Below are 19,583 nucleotides of genomic sequence, written 5' to 3'. Positions count from 1 at the left end.
TTAAAAATTCCTACAGCTATCAGCATGGGCACAGCATTTCATTTGTGAATTACAAGCCTCTTAGCAGTTCTCCCTGGCTAAAACCAAAAGTGTTACCTTCACTCTGAAAGATAAAGTTTTGCTAAACTCTCCCTGTGTTTGTAGTCCCATTCCTGACCACGGGTCATTGAGGCTCCCTCTTGGTTGCAAATTAGGACCTGGACAGTGGTCATAACCTCTCCTACTGCTAGAGCAGTACAGAGGAGGAGTTAGTCCAGACATTAAGATTTTTTCATGAACTGTTCTGTACTGGTGAGGATATTGGAAGCTTCTAAACAGAGAAGGAAGTGGGAGGAAGGACCAAGTGAAATGGCAGAGGTAGGGTGTTTGGGGTATTATTGAACACTTCAAGTAATAAGAGGCACACAGTGGCACACCAGGCAATTTTAACGCCACATGGAGTGCATTAATTCTCTTGAAATGCACTGCTTGCCTTGTCGCTATTCATGTACTGAAATAGATTTTTTAAATTAAAAATGAGGCAGAAGTCCAACCAGCTCATAGACTGACAGCGTGTCAAAAGGCTGTGCTTCCCCAGAGCAGTTTCAGAACAACAGACTTTGTTTCATCTTCAGTTCTCCTTGATGTCCAGGAGAACACTAAGGGGTTGTCCAGATTTTTTCCTTGTTTATTTTTTGTTTAGGCCAGCTGTGATTCACTTCTGGTAGAAATCTGAATTGTCTTGTATGTGCAAGTTGTTTTCTTCTGGATCTGCTAGGAATATATTCATATTTTTTAAATCATCCCTTTTCTGGTCCAGTGTATTGTAAAGTTTCACCTCCCTGATGTCAGACTTACGGGGAATTGGAGACTGCAGAGCCTTTCTTCTGCATCCCTTAAACCACATCCAGTGCTGTAAAAACTGATCATACAATTATGAATGATACTTAATTTAAACTTGGAAAAAAAAAAAAAAAGGAAGATGATCTGTCATTGGTTTTCACCAATAATTTTAGTACAAATTGATTATCTGCATAAAGTTTATATTTTTGCTTTATTTCATAATGCCTGCTGTGCTTACTACAAGGGGCAGTCATCAACATCAGATTTACAATAAATATGCAAAATCTTGGTTGAAGTCAGACTAACTAAACACTGCAGAAATTACCAGAAATGGCTTATCTGCTCAAAATCCTGGCTGCAGCTGCCTGCCCTCCTGCCATGCCATGGAGGAGCCCCCGGGGCCATCTGGGGTTTGTAGCCTGCATCCTTCCAGCACTGCCAGCTTTGCAGCAGGCATGTGGCCAGGGAAAATGAAATTAAGGGCATCTTGACAATTTTTCATGTTCTTCCCAACGCCTTTTCAGTCAGTCCTTTGGGTTTGAGGGTGTGAGCACTTCTGCTGGCCGGCTTGGTGCAGCTGTCCCATAGCCGGGGCAAATGGCGTTTGGAATGACAAATCTCGTAGAGCAGGGGGGCTCCGAGTGACGCCGGCAGACTCACCATCCCTCTCCCCTGTCTCCTAGGTCTCGCATCCGCCGGGAGCTGTTCATCGAGGAGATCCAAGCCGGAAGCCAGAGCCAGGCTGGGTCGAGCGACTCTCCTTCCGCCAGAAGCAGCAGGGCCGCTCACAGCTCCGAGGGAGACAGCTGCGATGGCGTGGACACAGAAGGCCCACCTGAAGGAAAGCCGAGTGGCCCGGAGGCGGATGAGTACAGCAATGCAACCACAAAGTCTCAGGGAGGGCCAGCGGAGTCGGCTTTCGAAGCGGGGGAAGAGGCACTGCAAGGCGCCAGGTCTTCGGAGAAAGCGGAGCCGTTCCAGGCGGAGAGCCTGGAGGACACTGACGACGAGGGCAGGCTCAGAGCACCGCGCCAGAGCTCTCCGCCGGCATCGCAGCGCCCAGGAGAAGCTCTGGAGACACTGCCAAACTCTGCCACGGAAGGGGATGCCTCTACCTCAGCTGCCTCCACCTCAGTCCTTACAGGGGAGAGCTCCTACAAGTCAAAAGAAAGTTCAGAGAAAATCTCCAGTGTGCCAAGTACGAGCTCGACGCCAGCCACAGGCTCGCAGAAAGCCAACTCTCTTCAGAGCTTGTTTGGCTTCTCCGAGGCGGCGAGCTCCAGGAACACGCGAGACAGCTCCTTGAGGAAAAAGAAAGCGGCAAACTTGAACAACATCATCCACCGCTTGGAGAAGGCCGCGAGTCGAGAAGAGGCCGTCGAGTGGGAGTTTTGAGATTAAACTCACCCAACTCTGGAGAGCTGGGAAGTGAAACTGGACCTCTACTGGTTTTATTGTGTTGCGCACTTAACCGCCCTGCGGGCCACAGGGCAAAAACGCCATAGGCCAAGGTGCATATAGAAAACAAAAAGGAGCGTTAAGCCCAATTTATGTTTGTGTTTTCGAGGAAGAAAACTGAAATGTGTAGTCAAGCTTTTTTGTACCCTGAAGTGTTTTTATTATTGCCCTAAGTGATTTCCACAATTTCTGGAATAACTCATACAGCTTTGCCTTGTGCCCTCCTCTTTGGTGTGGGCTTTAAAAAAAGAAAAACAGAAAAAAAAGAAAAAAAATCAAACCCACATATTAAAAGGGGGCTTTTTATCTGCCATCTAATGGCTACAGAGCGATAATACACTATTATCTTCTTAAACCAGGAAAAAAGGGGAGATTTTTCAAAAAAAAAGAAAAAAAAAAGAAAGTTTTTTGTAGCTGTTCAGTTGCCACTAAGAGATTGCACAGTCAACCGACTCTAAACACACTAGTTTGGATTCCTACATATTTTCAAGAAAAGAAAAGAATCTTGTTGTTTGAAACTTTGAATTAAAGAAAAAAAAACACATTTACTCCACATATTTTTTAACAAAACAAAAAAAGTCACATCAGGAAAATATCTTAATTTGTGGTAGCTGACTTAGTGTTTTCTTGTAAGTGAAATAGAATATTGACACGTAGTGCACATTGTTTCATAGCTTTAACTGATTCTGGTCTTTTGCAGACCAGAATTTGTTTAATACACTCCATTTTAGGCCAAATCAGGACAAAAAAAAAAAAATCTGAATCTAGGTATTTTATAATCTGCTTTTTAACCTCTAACCACAGAGCACGCTGATCAGACCTCATATCTAGGAGGTTTAGGAGACAACTTAGAAACAGCATGTACTTGATCATTTCACTTGGTTCGTAGTGTACAGAATTTCCTTTCAGTAAAGACAGATCACTCAAAAAATGTTGGCCAGTAACATTTCAGCCTGCTACTTTCGGGGTGTATTCCATAACCCGAAATATTCAGCTTACCTGGAATCAATTAAAGTGTAGTTCATGTGTACGATTGCTGTCACACACCACTAAGAGGGGACTGGAGCTGCCTCAGATAGAGAACTTTTCCTGCTGTTGGTGGCCATTTACTGACTCTTTTCCCACCACAAGCACTGATTTTAAATACGTTTTAGTTGTGGGAAGCTTATTTTTGCGTGGATAAAGAGTACATGGCAATGACCAGACGGGCTCTTACCGGGACAGAAATAGCCCTGACTCCAAACCAAAACATTCATGCTCTTGAGTCCCAGTCTAGACCATTCTGCCCTGCAGAAATACAGCCTTTTTCCATTATTTTATGCACAGGTTAGGGCTGATCAAAGTACAAATCAAATTCTAACTTGTCTCTAACTCCTCCTGTTGTCTATATGTATATGCGTGAGCATAGAGGTGTGTGGAAGGATGCGTGTGCGTGAGTGTGTGCGTGCAATTTTATACGTCTGTGTATTTTCTTACGTACTTGTGCACACATAGAGTGCATTACTGCCACCTTTTTTCAATAAGCTGTTTTATCAGTTATGGCTTCTACAAGTTTGCTAATTTAGACTCCTTTATTGCCATATCTTTAAAACTAACAATAGATGATTTCGGAATATATATATATATAAATATATATATATATATAATTTTTTTTTGCTTATTTATAGGTGCTGTATTTTATTATCTGATTGTTAGGAAGGGATGAAAGGGGGCAAATATTCTTTAGAGGGATAGACTGCCGGCAGTATTGGGTATAATTTACAAGATGTAGTTGTCATACTGTATATTATTGATTGAAGACTTTTTGACCGTATTGTGTATCATTGAACTTTTGTCTTAGGTCAGCATCTTTTTGATGACACTTTAATGGTGCATTCATTACTTCTTAAGTTTAATTAATATTACTTTTCTGATTTTGGGGGAGGGAGGGATGGGGAGAGGAGTTCCGACTTTAAAGGTATGTTCCCAATATTACACCTCAGTGTGCTTGTATTAATTCATTAGTAGGATTTTTGACTGTAAGATGTGAAACCACATTTCTTGCATGATGTTTTAGAACTTATGTATTTCATTTACAGTCTCTTAACATGCAACAGCAGCACTTAGCGCAAGTTTTCACAAATTAAGAATAAGTACACTAAAATCAATCCTTTTCATGATTAAGAAAAGAAGGCTCTAGGAGGCTGAAAGGCAGGGATTTATTTCCTATTTTTACTGGTAGCTGTTTCAGGATACCTCCTTGGGTAACTGGGGACTTTGTGATGCAAAACTAAAATTGAGAAGCAGAGAGAGCAACTGCCCCTTTCTGTGATGAGCTGAGGAGACAATTGGTAATAACAGACACCAGTATGTGAGAGCACGTGCTGGAAGTGATGACGGCTTCTTACCTGGAGTGCAGTTAGTCCGCAGGAACGGCCAGCGAGGGAAATAACGTGCTGAAGCAAAGTGTTACCTCTCTGTATCTGTACAATGTCCTGGTTTGACTTACAAAGCACAGCTCCACTGATAAATGCACATCCTGGTAAAATAGACATACCTTAATACAAGTCATTACAAGATGCGTCTTCAGCCAAGAAGCAAAACTTCTGACTAGAAGATGCAGATATTTTCTTGTGTTCTTTGTTTTTTTCCTTTGTTGATGTTTGGTTCAGGTTGGGTTTTTTTAATTAATTCTAGGCAATACACTTGCCAGTCTATTCCTACTGTCCTTGTCTGCTGATTTGAGATCAGGTGCTTGATGCAGTCAAGTGGTTACACTCGGCTTTCTTGATAGTGAGGGTTTTTTTCTGTTTGATGATTTCTTTAAAATTAATATTCCCCAAACTGTTCTTGTGCCTGTGTTTATATGATTGCATTCCATGATGCTTACTGAGAGCTCTCGCTGCATTATATGACAGCAGAACTGTATTCACAGGTTGAACGCAAATGCAGCACTTAAGGTCAATCTCTCTTCTTAATAAGCAATACGTAAGTGCCTTGAAACTTATATCTTTCCTTTTTTTCTGTTTATTTTTGTTTTGCTTTTCAGGTTTCCACTAGTTCTTTAAGATTCTTCAGCATCTGCCCAATTTTTAATGCTGTAATGATTTTTAAAAAGCATATCTGTAGCTTGCCCTAGAGGAAGTCTTTCTTTTATAACACTAACTGTTAATTCTAAGTTCCATTATTACATTTGAATCATGTAATTTTGCTGGATAAAGACAGCATTCATAAGTCAGAAGTCACTCCATCCTGCCAAGGGTTGTCATTGGTATCTATTATAAAATTAATCAAATAAAATGCTGTCAGTATTTCCTATATTTTTTGGCACTTTATTAATGGCTTAGCTCCTTTTGTTGTTTCCTATTTAATGATCTGCGTTGAATGTGGATTAGCCTGCTGAGATGCTGTTGAGGTGACCCAGGCCATCCTGCCGGGAGTCACTTTGGGTTCCTTAGTGACCCCTTATTTAAGGGCACGGGCAGACAAACACCCTCAGAACGAGCTCGTAGAGTTGAAGTGATGTTCCCAGCTCTTTGTTCCCAGTTTTAGCCGAGGTCACGGCTGCTTTTCTGTTTCAGTGGAAAGTAAAATGGATTAGCTTGAACTACTGCTGAGATTCTCTTATTGGAGATGAGTTACCTACTGGCTTTCCAAACTGGCAGAGACCTCCCTGGTTTAGAGACTGAACTTTAGCAACACTGAAAGATTTTGGCTATATTTCTGGTCAAGTGCAGCAGTTGGAAGTGATGCTTTTAGGAAAATGTGTATCAGAATAATTTTTTTTTACTTAATTAAAAGAAAAGGATAAAAAGTTGGAGGAGAAGAAAAGCCAAGGAGTAGCACGGTGGCTTTTTACCCTCTTGGGTCAGTGATCACACAGAAGGGAGAAGGAGAAGGCGTTACTCAGGCACGTGTGACGTGGGGCTCATCTCACGGGGCAGTCATTCTGCAGAGCATGGCAACAAGAGCCCTTGCTGACGTTTCTTTTCTTGGTGGGTAAAAGCACAGGCAGTTTTCAGAAAATTTGTAATCCCAGAGTCTGTTTTTTCCTGAAGTTCTTTAAAAGCATTTTTATTTTCTCTTTCTGTTTCCAGTTCCATGCTCTTATTAAGCTGTAGATGAAGGGTCCAGGCTATTTTAACAGAAATACTTTTATACTGCAGTTAAAATTGTTGATGTTTCTCTCTGGATGGATAGGGAAGGAATGAAGTGTAGTATTTTGTTTGCTAAAAGCAAGGGAAGAGTATCCCTTGGCAAAGGGGTCATTCAGTGGGATTGTCAATACAATTCCATTTTTGAGGATACAGATTTCAGACAATAGAATTGCACATGTTTTTTTGAAGTGCATTTAATTGCAATTGCTGTTGATGCCATAATATTTGACCATTTTATTTATTCATCTGTAAAATGCCTAAAAATAGAGGCACTCTTTAAAGGAACCTGTATCAGTGCACTCTGCCCATATCATGAATTAGTGAGTCCTTTAGTAATAAACTCCTTGCTGTAATGGGAAAGATCTATCTTACAGTTAAAAAGAAAAATATTTATGTGCCTTTCTCATTAGGTGAAAGATCTCTGCATTATTTTTATGTAACTTGTTCATATGGGAATGCTGTAGAGAAGGGGTTTCATGAATACAACAGAATTCTATGCAATATTCTCGGATCCAATTACTTAAAAGTTGCTATTTTCAATCCTTTAATGGGAGAAATAGTAAGTTAGGGTAGTGCATCATTCTGGTGGTAATTGAAACTACAAAGCTGATAAATTCACATAAAATAGGATGGAGGGAAATCTGACAAAATAATGTAATGAAAAAATGGAAAATGCTAACAGTGATTGCAGTCCCCAGTAGCACAGCTGCTGTCAGAATTCTGTCATTTTCCATCTTAAAATTATTAATTTCAAGTATTCTTAAAACATACATTAAATAAAAATGCTCCTGGCAAAAACAGGGCAGGTTAGAAACAGGGGGAAAAAAACCCACATTGTTACCATATATAAATTATGAGAATACATGAAAAAAGTAATTGGTTTTGAACACTTCTTTGCACTTAAATCCAAAATAGTTTATTTAAACTGAAATGTTGCAGTAATCTGGACCAGTGCCTTTAGCAAGGTTGCAAAGAGATCAGTAATCTTAGCAATTTGTTGCAAACCAAAAGTGGTGACATTTTAACATGCAGATGGAGGGCACTATTTTTGCTTGATTTGTGTCTCTTTCTAACAAGTGAGTTTCTTAAATTATCTTCTTTCTTCTTCACCTAGTGTACGTAACCTAGGATATTGTCTCTCTTAAAGCTACTGTGTGTGGCTGAGCTGTGAGCATTTCTTGAAGACTCTCAGAAGCACAGGAGGAGAAGAAGAAAAGTTGGTTCTTAGGTGGGGGCTGGATTTAACTAAAACCAAACCCAGTCTTTCCTGTGAGTGCGTGGCAGTTTTGGCCCTGACGAGACAAGCTGCTTATAGCTTCATATTCCTAAATTTAACTCGCACAGATAAAACAGCTGCAAAGCAGTATTCAGTTCACTCATACGTTGGCCTCTTACTTTCCCCTTGCACTTTCTGCTGCCACACTGTTCAAACATCAACATTTTCTTCCTTTGTGTTGCATATACAATCAACTTTTTTAAAAAAAAAAAAATACTTTAAAGTTCTGTACAAACGATAGACTTTTTTTTTCCCAGCAGTTTAAAATGCTGCTGGCTGGTTTTAAATTGCAAGGAGAATCACTGGTATGGAAAGCACGAGATCTGAATTTCTTTTCTGGCTCAACCTTCTTAGTTTGAAAAGTGAGATAGCAGTCCCTGTCTCCTTCACATATGTATTTGAGCTCTAAAATGTAGAAATACTATTTCACCAATTTGTTCTTTCCTCCCCATCTCTTCTATGGGATATATTGACTATGCCATGTATAAAATATAATTAATAATGAACTTTATAGCAAGAAAAGCCCTTTATGCTATGCCTAGGGACTGATTTGTCCTACATGACCAGGTCATGAGCTATACCCTACCCTATTAATATGCAAGGATGAAAAGTTTTTATGCTCTGAAGGTGAAATTTATCCTTTTGGAGAAGGTTAGCGTTAGGCCTGTGCACTTAAGTTTTCAAAAAGCCTTAAAAACAGGTATGTAAGTGGTGCCATCTCTCTCCTCAGGGATGATTTCCTCCCCAGCCAAGTGGTACTGTGGCATACTGAATACAGGTTATAAGTTGTAAGGTCATTCTCCAGTTGAAGAAAGTCATTCATTGAACTTTATTAGTGAGCCTCCTCACCGGCATCCACTGGTACAGCCAAGGACTGATGGAGGCATCATGCCTGCTTCTTCCAAAACCTGGGCACTCCATCTCAAACCCAGAGGCCTTGGCTGTCTGTGAAGAGTGTGTTTCTACAGCTAAGTGAATGGAAACAAACCTGATCTGATTCCTGGGCCTGATTTTCATTGCTGTTCACAAACATGTTCTGGCACTAAAGTGCACTAAAAGGAAATGCCTCCTTTTAAAAAATTAGTAAGATTATTGTCTTTTTCCTTGTCCAGCTATTCTATGAAAGAGAATTACTGCCATTTTTCAAGCTTGCTTTACTCACAGTGATGTTAGATTTCTTCTTATTAAGACTGTTGGTTTCACAGTATCATTTCAGTTTCTTTATGTTTTGAAACAGCCAAGTGCAGAGTATAACTGAATTCTTAACCATAATGAAACAGTGCAGGAAACAGTACAGCAAAAGTAGATGCCTGAAGTCCCCTCGACGTTGTGTCATTGACTTCTCGTTTGAATTTTAGAGATATTTGTACTATGTAGTACAGTCTTCATCCAAAGATCCTTGGAAATGGAGAGTCATGCCAGGAATTTCCTGCTGTTATGGTGACATACCTGCTTTTTGCATAGTTACTGTGTAATACTGTGGTAATGTTCATAACAGCACAATCTCTCTGTTGATAACAAGAATAGTGACATTAAGTTGTGTTATCCTCTTCTGTCTATGCGGGTAATTAATATGCATTTTTAGGAGTTGTTAAATGTGTATATGTACATGATTCCAATATGAAAAAGCCCCTCTGTATATGTAGTGTTTGTGTGCTTGGTCTTAATGGTGCAGTAGAATTGCTACAGCCAAATTCTTGAAAATCATTTGGGGCATAGGTGAATGAGGGCTTAAAACCAATATGTATTTTAATGTGTAGAGGATGCCATTTTCCCACTTGTCAGATAAGTTCCCTGTTGTAAAGAGGGGATTAGCCATCTGAGAGATCGGATTCTTTGAGATACGTGGGTTTAGCTAACGAGGAGGGGGAAGATCACGTTCAGAATACATAAAAATAATTCCAAGGGTCTGAGATGTGCAAAAGCCAAGTAATTTGAAAGGAAGGGTCAGACCTTGTCTGCAACATCCTGTAACAGTTGGTCTGTAGGTTTTGCTTCAATAGGACCTGCAGGAAGTTAACATGCCAGATATTTGCACGTGTAAAATATACTCTCCTGTATCTGTGTACAGTGGGAAGATGAACAGTAAAGACATATTTAAAACAATCACAAAACCAGCTGATCAGTAAATTAAGCCAAGTATCAAATTAAAGCAAGCAGTTCATTCTTGCTCTCCCTAAGCTGAAAATTCAAGTATTCTTAGGAATGAGATAGAAATTCTCCGTTATGCCATTCTTAGAAGGCAAGCGTCTGTGTTTTCAGAAGAAATACAACTTGGCACTTGACTTGCACTGAAGTACAATCTTATCTCCAAGTAACTACAAATATGTTTTCTACAATCAGTCTTTCAATCAGACTTCTCTGGCTTTTGTTAGCTTACATTAGACCCTTAGTGCTATTTTAATGTATTGTTTATATGTGAGTAAATTATTACTAGCTTTAATAATGTTTCCAAAGTACCTAGTTACCTCTGGATGCTGGTACAGACTATACAGGTTGTACTTAAGCATCTAGTTCGTAAAGGAGGTGTGTGGGGAATAAGCAAGGTCACATCTGTATCTTTCTTTTTCCTTGATCAGGGCTTCCATTTCCTTCTCGTCTCCTCTAGAGAGAGATCATGGATTTTTTTTTTTTTTTTTTTTTTTTTTTCTGTAGGGGAAAGATTTTAGTTTATCTTAAAATTCTTTTATTTTCATTCAGTAAGCATGTCATCAAAATTCTGTAACCACATTTCCCATTTTTAGTTTTTGCTACTTTCCTAAAATTTGCTATTTAACAAACTTTCTGTACTTGGAAAGCTATGTGCCTTATTTCCTAATCTCTTTGTGGAGAATAATCTAAAGCACAGTGATCTAGATTGCAGCATTCACAGCCACTTTTCATTTGGTGGGGGGAAGCAAACACCGATCGAGGAGCGTTTCAGTGGCCCAACATGAGTTGCCCCTTTGCTAACGAGCACTTCAAACACTGTGCGTTAAGTCTTTGTGCAATAGAAATTCTCGCTCTGTGTTTGGAGGTTTGTGTCGCAGCAGCCAAACGCAGGCGAGCGCAAGCTCTAGTTTAGGAGAATTCAGGTTCCTGGGGAAAAACAATACATAATCCCTCGGGGTTGGCTCCAGCGGCACGGTGGGGTCTGGGGTTGGAAGGTCCATCACCATCACCCGGCAGCGTTCATGCTCGTAAGGCTCAGTCTCACCCAGCGTACTCGTAGGTCTGTCAGCATTCAAGAAACACTTGTGGACTTCAGCCATCGCTAACGGCGACCTTGTCCTTCTGTGCCATTAGTAATACATGCTGTCTTCATTTCCCTGCCCAGAGCCACGTTGTCTCTGGATGGCGAGGCACTGTAAAGTCATTCCAATCTTAATTTGGTTTTGTAAAGAACAGGCTTTCACCCACCAGGATCCTCAGCCCTTACCAGCGCTTGTGTGTTCTTTTTCAAGCTTGCTCTCTCTACAGCATCATAAGGTGAAATATATAAAGGTGGTTTGTAATTAGGAAAACAATCTAATATTTCCTATTTATGAGATTAATTTTAACAGTTTCTTTTTTGAGGTTTGTTTTTGTTTGATATAAACACAACAGGAGTATATATATCCCCTAAACAGACGTTGGAGAAAGTTTGGGCTATCCTGGTGATGGAGCAGGGTGGTTGTTGGCTTGTTGTAGTATCCATATCATTGTGCCCCTGTTGTGTTTCCTAGAGCAATCTTTTTTTTTTTAAAAAAAAAAAAAAAAGTATTTTATCTAAATGCCTAATAAATAATATTATTTAAATAGTTTTAAAATAATTTAGGACTGAGAATAAGAAGCCTCAGTTGTGAGAGAAGAGACTTAAAGTATACAGAGAGAGAAAATACCCTTAGCCTCCTAGAGCCTCTACTGAGAATTTCATGAAGATGCAGTGCCCCTTTGTCAAAGTACATTGTGATTTACTCAAGAGTGTTCATTTAAAATGAGAGACTGGTTTCCTGTGATGTTCATCTTTGTTGGCATATGTTTGAATTTCTGAATTCAGAGCTGATTTTCTTCTCATTCAAAGTTGGTCAAGGAAAAAAAAAACAAAACAAAACAAAAAAAAAAAAACCAACAACCCACCTTGTGCAGCAGCAACTTTTCCTGGTGTGAACTCTGGAAATACATATTGTGAATTGATCTTTGTCACGGAGGAGTCATTTAGTTTTCTTGCTGTGTCGAAACACGTTCAGACAGGCTTTCCCTGGTTAGGTAACGCTTCACGAGCAAGCGAGAGAAAAGCTGTATAAGCCAAACTAAAAACTATTGTGCTAAAAATTGCCCCTGCTCGTTGTAGGGGAGCGTATGTCTGCACGAGGGACGATGCAAAGGGCCTCCGGTCAGCACCGAACCAGCCGGCCCCGCAGTAAAACCTGACAGTGGGCAGAGATGGAAGGTGCTGAGCTAGTTGCAGGGCACATCACCACTTCTGTGGATTTGGAAGCAAATTTGCACTTTGCCTTTCGAGGGTGTCCCACTAAAAACCATCAGATGAATTTCCCACGCGAGGTTCTTTCCTTCTGGCATAGTCTGAAAGAAAAAAAAGAAAAAAAAAAAAAAAGGAAAAAAAAGCCCTACGGTAACTATTGGATAACCTCTGCAAAACAAAAAGGTTGTTCCTGTCAGAATACTCTATGCATTTCTGTGTTGAAAAACATTTTCTGCCGTTCCTTTTCCAAAACTGGGCACCGCGCGCCCCACTCGCTGGAAATGCTGCGAGAATGTCAAGTGTACGAATTTGGACGTTAATTCCAAAGCAGATGGAGGCTGGCTGGGGGGGGGGGGGGGGGGGGGGGATGTTCTTTTTTTTTTTTTTTTTTTTTAAATTGTTTCCCTCATGTCCCTTTTCATTTTTTTATTAAAAATTAACTCTTTGCATTTGTGCAATAACTACTTGCCATGATAATGGGCAGACCTTTGAAATGCCCCGACTACTAACACAGCACAAGATGAACTCAAACAGAAAGTGGTGTACTTTTTCCTGAGAACTTTTTTTTTTTTTTTTTAATAATAAGCTCAGTTTTTACCCCAGTGTATTGTGGTGTCTTACATTTTTAGCAGTATTTTATATTTTTTCTGTAACGCACTAAGTCTTAGATGTTTTTAGAGCTTGTTTGTTATATTCACAATCACAGATTTAAAAAAAAAAAAAAGATCCTCACAAAGACCCAATTGACCAAAAAAAAGTGTCATTTTTTTTGTACAAGTAGCTTTGAGAAGCCCACATTGTGTTGCTGTGACTCATCTTTTGTAACATTTTATTTCTTGGTATTTGTTTAAACATAAAAGTAAGAGTTTATATGGCTGGCAGTAGCAGGGCAGCGCTCCCTCCGTCAGCAGAATGGCATTGTTTCTTCTGTCTTTGTTTGGTTAGCCATATAATGTTTGTTCTCAGCACTGTACAACGGTCCCTATATGATATGGAGAAGCAATATCACTGTATGAAACTCACACGATGTATTATTATTATTATTATTCACTAGCACCCTAGGTGTGATAATTGAAGTAAATATCTTTTATACAAACACAATTACGCGTGGGCTGTCTTTATTAAGGTGAGACCTGAGTCCAAGCAGCAAACATTTACATTGGTGGTTCTGTTTCGGTGATGTCCAGGGGAATAAAGGGCCTAGGTTTGGTGGGGATTAATTTTGTCCGGGGGAGGAAAATTTGCTTTTTGTCTATCAATTTTGGGTGGCAGGGGGGAATGCTTTCAATACCTTGAATCTTGAAGTGTCAGATTTCAAGACTGTATCTTTTTTTTTCAGTGAAATTCAAGTGTGACAATTCCTGCTGCAGTCAGTGGGAGATGGACATCTGGCTTCATGGATAAAAAAGATGTATTTTGCATCTGAGACTGCAGGGGGGGTTGTTTTGAGCACCATAACAATATATTAGCTGATTTTAAAAAATTAAAGACATTGTCTGAGGTCAGAAATGGTTTAGATTCAAAAACGAAAATGTAAAAGAATTTTCCCAGGTATTTGGCTCACTTTATTTTTACACATACTTTATATAAATTTCTCTTCTGGTGCCTTATGAGATGTTGTTCCTACAAATATACTCAGTATTTACAGAGTCTAGAACTTGAAGTTTGGTAACAAACAGATGTTGTAATCCGTGAGTGGAATTCTATTTTAAAAACTAGTAGAATAAATCTAGCTTGAATACTCTGGGTTTCAGGTAGAGCATTGTGTGTGTGTGTGTGTGTGTGCTTGCCTGTGCGCTGCTGTTTTACCTGGCGTGCTCTTGTCTGGTTTTTTCATTGTGAATTGGAAGTTATTTTGAGCAACTTGCATTTATTTACATCGCCTCCTGCAGTACATATTTTATACATTTGTCCTACCAGGCTGTAAGCTCATGTGGTGTGTACCTCCTTGTAGGCGGTTTCCTGTTGATGAGCGTATGTTCAGCCTGACATGAGGAGTTTTGGAGGGCCAGTCTGGAAGTTTGCTCTAGTTCTGTCCCAAAAATGGGTGTAGCTGGCTGTCCTGGAGAGCAGAGAGTCAGGCTGGGCTCTCCCAGCACGCTCCCTCCCTTCTGGCCGCTGCTGGGATCCATCCGGCTGGGGCCACGCTCAGGTGCCCTGGTGCCGGGTGGCCCTTCACCCAAGTCAGTGTTTGTGTTCAATACGTGTCTCTGCCATCTTTAGCTTGGATTAGTTCTGCAGGAGTGGGTGGGATATTCTTCAAACTGTATTGAAAATGATATTTAATGCCTTCATTTCTTTATAAATGTGTGTTTTCTGCTCTTGAAACATCTGTGACAGGTTGTTCCACATGATGTAAAGGTTCTAGGTTTAACACTTGGGTTTTTTCCCCCTACTTTTTAATGACTGGTCAAACTGTTGATTGCTATAGATGGCATTATCTTGTATCATTTACCCGAATTATTTTAAGCTTGATACTAAACATCTACACTTTTAAAGCGCTATGACTCAAGTTGGTTAATTTGTATATTTATAACCTGCATTTTTCTTTAGGTATGGTGGTATCAGCATTGAACTACTAAAATCACACACATGGTCATAAGCAAAAGATGCATTATACTTGTGAAAGCAGACCTGGTACAGAAGAAGCTGGAGAGGGTTCATTGTAGCTCGGAAGCATGCATCCAGGGTAAAACCAGGCTGTCCTCTCAAGCCTAATCTCCACAAGTTTATTTCTGGGCAAGTAGGAAGGCAACCACAACCATTAGGCCATCTCAGAAGGCAGGAGCAGATTCTTACGGTCTTCCATGGAGATGCATCTTCCGTGATAGCTTCATTGGTAGCCCTTCCAAAGGATGTCAAAGACCTCCTTTTCAGAAGTGTATGCTGTGTGTTCCCATAGACCCTTACTGGTCAGCACTGGGGCATACCTGTATGTCACCACTGTGCCTTATGGTAAATACCCGCCTCTGGAGTTAGATGCTGTAGCAAGGGTGAGGTTTTTACATAGGAAACGTTACAGGCATTTGCCCAGTTAAGGGGAGAAATCCTTGTTGGTTGTATCCTTAGGTGCAGGAATAAGTTAGCAGGCAGTGAGCCCCTCAGTGCCGCAGGTACTGGCCGTGGGCCCACCCCTGCCCCACAGTCAGTGAGAGGTAGTTTGTCTTTCAGAGGGACAAGGGGTATTTTTTCACATGACATCTTGTTCCTGACAGATAAGAACACACTGTGATGAGGAGCTGACATGGTGCTTTTGGGCCCCACTTCTTTCCATTTTGAACTGCTCTCATTTTCTTCTAAGTATTTCTATTTTAATGGAAGTGGTGAAGAAATTGTGTGCTTGCCAACTGAGGGCTCCAGAAAACATGATTTGATTACAGTACAGTATTTTATTTTATTTTTGCTACAAGCTATGGGAAACTGATAAGAAAATTCAAACTGTTTTCTTGAACTCTTCCTAGTTACCCATGTAATTATCTTAGTACCCTTGGAAATAATCCCTTCTTCTGTGAAATCTCTATCCTTACAGGGTGAATTTATTAGGCAGTACTGTGTTTCTTTGCTGGGGGCTGTTTATTTTGGAGTAGCTGGGCCAGGAGGAAAGGGAAGGAGAAATTCTTCAAACCTTCCCTTCCCAGCAGGCCCTCAAATTTGAAAAGAAAGGGGGAAAAGGAGGGGAGGGAGCAGAAATCTTGCCTGCACCTCTTCTGCCAGCAGCTGGCAGAGAAACGCAGAGAGCTGAGTAGTGAGGTGCTGCAGGGCAGGCACTCCTCTCGCTGCAGTTCGGTAGCTCATTTTGCTCTCCCCCAAGGCCGCTCTCACAGATGTATCCAAGGGCACTGGTGAAAAGGGCTGCAGGGGACTCGGAGAAGGATGCTCATGTGTTGTAATGAGCGTGGCAGCTAGGGTGAGAGGCCTCTTCCCTGTGATCCCAACCTTCTGTCACTTGGGCAGATGAAGTCTCAAATTTTGTCCTCAGGGTGTTGGATGTGACCTGGTTTCTACTGTCTCTATTTTTTCTTGTCTTTTTGGCAGCACATGCAAGTAAAAATGAGAAGGGTTGTTCTTGCTGCCTTCACTGGTGCCAAGACCAGCCTGTGCTGTCTAGGACTGCACATCTTCTGCATACATCCCCGAAGGATGGCACTGAGGGTTCTTGACGTCTTCCTCTACAGCCTCTGTGTCTCTAGAGTACCCTCATCAGCCCATTCTTGGAGCTTTTCCAGGACTGGTAACTGTGGCTAAAGACTAGGTAGATTGTGCTAGGAGTTGCAGATGGCTTTTAGAGATAGTCAGTCCTTTTTTTCTTCATCTCCTTGCTTTCTTCACCCTTTTAGAAAGCTTTCAGAAGGTCTTCTCAGAGAATAATCTTGTGGCAGGTACAGAGATGATAACCAAGAACAGCCTGATTGCTACCCGTAAGCAATGTTGCAAACTGAGGTGATTCCCAGAGTAACATAATCCAGGCGTTCTGGCTACTTGGGTGCTCTCCGAGCTGACCAACCCTTCCTCCTTCCCTGGAGGTTTCTAGAGACATTGCTGTAAAATGTTCAAAAAGCCCAGTTCTTGTGTGACTTCTGTAGTGGTGAGATCTCTGGAGCACTTGATCTCCAATATATTTATTCACTCTGGGGAGATTCCTGGAAGAAAATACATCCTTTGGGTGATGGTGATTTTTCATTGCCTTACGTGAGGTGAGGTGGACCTCAGCAAATGGCTCAGCTGGGCTTTTGCACTACAACCTGCTCTTCAGCCTTCTGAACAGATTTCCACCTCAGAGGACGCTGCTAGATTTGAGAGACAGAGCTCTGATGCCTTGTAGGAAGTAAATGTTCAATCATCCCCTGCCTGTTTCTCAGCCTCCTAGCAGCTCGCAGCAACGGTGACCCCGAGGAAAAGGCTTTGCATAAAGTTAAGACAGACTGAATCACCCACACAACTCCGGACCGTGCAGAAATGCTGTCCCACACTGTCAAAAGGTCAAGACAGAACTAGAACCAGTGAGATGTTCAACACTAAAAGGCCTTTGACAACTTTCCTGTTGCAGGAAGGACTTTGGTTCAGATTTTTCTTCCTTGGCATCTTCACAGATAAAAAAGAGGACAGAGATCACCTGGTTCATCCAGGATTGAATCTGCAGCGTGTAGCCTGCGTCCCCTTCACCCCTTCAGCTAAAAGCATGGAGTCATCTCCTTTTGATTCTCCTGGAAGAGGAGCAGGACTTTGGGCAATAACAGCACTGTCTTATTCAAACTTCCTTAAAAGCTAAATGCCAAGTATTTCAAGAGCCTGAAATTGTGCCTTAGTTTATATATAAACCTGAGAGCTCTGGCATCAGGAAGAACCAGAGGTAAGAGTTTGTTGGCTTGAAAAGGCTCATGGAAGAGAGATGCCAAAAAGCTTTAGCACTTATTTCTGCATGGGGAAGAACGACAATTTCAACTTCTAAGCAAATTGTTAATGACAGCAACCTGGTCATTAATCGGAGTGGCCCAAAATGGGAAAAGGTGAGCGAACTGGAAAATTCAAAGGGCCCGTGGCAGACCCAGTTTCCTGCTTTTTCCTTTGGCTCCCGCTCCTCGTCCTGGCGCGCTCAAACACCAGTGTTTGTGTTGAGCAAGTCTCCAGCTTTGTGCCTGGATTTCTCATGTCAAGGTGCTCCAAGTTATCTTACCATCATCTTCCTTCCAGTCAATAAAATAGTCTTAAAGCCTTTGAAGTAGTGGGTTTCAGTGCACTTCAGTTGACTTCTGAGAGGATAGTTTTTCAAAGAAAGCTTCTAGCATGCCACATCACTTCTCTGCTTGTTTTCTTATTTTTTTACAATTATGTAAATCTGAGGAGGCCAGACAGTAATGGAGGGAGATTAAAAAGTTACCATAAGGCAAATCAGGGTGTGAACTTGCAGAGCGTCAGCTAATTTGCAGTAACTGCCCATGTGTGTGCTCCTACCGTGCAGATCCCTTCAGCAATACCACTTACCTCTCATTTCCTTCGGGCTCAGAGGATGCACATGAGCAGTTACTCCACTCTCATGGATGTGTAGCAAGTTACAGCCTATCTCACCCCAAGGTGATTTATTCATCTGTCTGTATCCTCAGTAATCAAGCCACCATCTTATGGAGAGATTGCCTCTCATTTATTTATGTCTGGCCTTATAACTTCAAACTAAGTTGCTAGTATGTCTTAATTTTCTCCATCTGTGAAAACAGATGCTGTTTATTTTGGATGATTTGCCAAGGGAGTCCAATTGCTGGGGCTTGTTACAGGAGTCAAAGTTGCTGTTGCTCCGTGACAGCACTGGGCTCACTGTCTCGCAGGCGCTCCCGATGAGCCCCTACATCTGCTGGGCTCAGTGCTCCCTGCAAACATGCCCATGGAGCCTGGGGCTCTGGGACTTTTTTTCCTTGATATTCCCTACATGGATTTTAACTTGGAGCTTTGGAGGAGTGTGAGACTGATGGGGCTATCCACAGTGAAAGAAGTCTGAGATTCAGCTAAATCTTTTTCTCTCAACTTAGGACCATTTTGTTTCCTCCCTTGTGTCTCACCACGTGGACTGTCCACATGGACATTTTACATTTTTTCAGAAACACCCATCCCATGGCAATGTCATCCGTGGCTGTGCTGCTTGGGTAGTGGGTTGGTGGTACGTTCAGGCTTCCCAGGACAGACATCTTCTTTACAGCATACTTGTTGAGCAGAGGCTCTTTCTAGTCACTTAGTTTTGGCCAAGATAAGATGCTTTTCAAGAGCCTTATCACTATTCTTACCAATATTGTTCTTCCTGACTGATACTGATGACCAGTCTTTAGCAAGGTGGTGGGTTGCTTGCAGAGGGCCTGACCCCTCTCCCCACTCACATTGGGCCTTTCATCAGGCCACGTGTTCCATGATAGAGAAAAGACTTGAAGATTTGATCAGTCGTAAGGGGTGTGTGGGAAGAGGCTTGTGGCTAATTGTTGTCCTCAAAGGTGCTTCTCTTCGGGCCCAGGATTCCCCAGGAGGGTCTGGCTGTGGTGTTAAGGTGCTAGCCCAAGTTCAGTGGTTGCACTGGGGACTTGCTCATTGCCCCGTGTTTGTTGCAGGTAGTTTCTGCCAAACTCCTGGGAACCTATCAACAGAAACTTTTCAATGACCAATGTGTTATTGGCCAGCCAGGCCTGATGAAAGCTCAGGGATTTAGGATCAGTATCATGGGGAATTGGAGTTAAGAAAACCCTGATCAAGGAGACTTCACCCAGCCAACTGTTATCTAGGCACTTCACAAGTGCCCCATACAAAACTCTATAGTCCAGCTCCCGTCTGCTCTGCCACCTTCCCAAGGACTCCCAGGAAAGCAGAAGATACTTTTCAGTAATACTACAGTCTCTGCGTCTTGTTTTCTGTGTCTCAGACAAGGAAAAACTAGACGTGTCTGTGCCAACCAGGCCGGGCAGGTGACTTC

The 19,583-nt window shown here is 41.6% G+C and overlaps 1 protein-coding gene across 9 annotated transcripts in view; it reads left to right on the top strand.

The window, feature by feature from the left end:
• CUX1 (cut like homeobox 1) overlaps nt 1-19,583 on the top strand; it is a 284,219-nt gene that overhangs the window by 248,911 nt on the left and 15,725 nt on the right. For 4 of the 9 annotated variants that reach the window (XM_074923158.1, XM_074923156.1, XM_074923155.1 and 1 more), the window contains one exon: nt 1,506-4,147. The exons of the other annotated variants lie outside the window; for them this stretch is intronic. In XM_074923158.1, coding sequence (XP_074779259.1) covers nt 1,506-2,217 — 712 coding nt within the window. In that variant the 3' untranslated portion in view covers nt 2,218-4,147. Of the gene's footprint in view, nt 1-1,505; nt 4,148-19,583 lie in introns of those variants that run through there. 9 annotated transcript variants of the gene reach the window in all.

This window comes from Athene noctua, chromosome 19, assembly GCF_965140245.1.
Source record: "Athene noctua chromosome 19, bAthNoc1.hap1.1, whole genome shotgun sequence".
NCBI lineage: Eukaryota > Metazoa > Chordata > Aves > Strigiformes > Strigidae > Athene > Athene noctua.
This window is presented reverse-complemented; position numbering and strand designations above follow the sequence as displayed.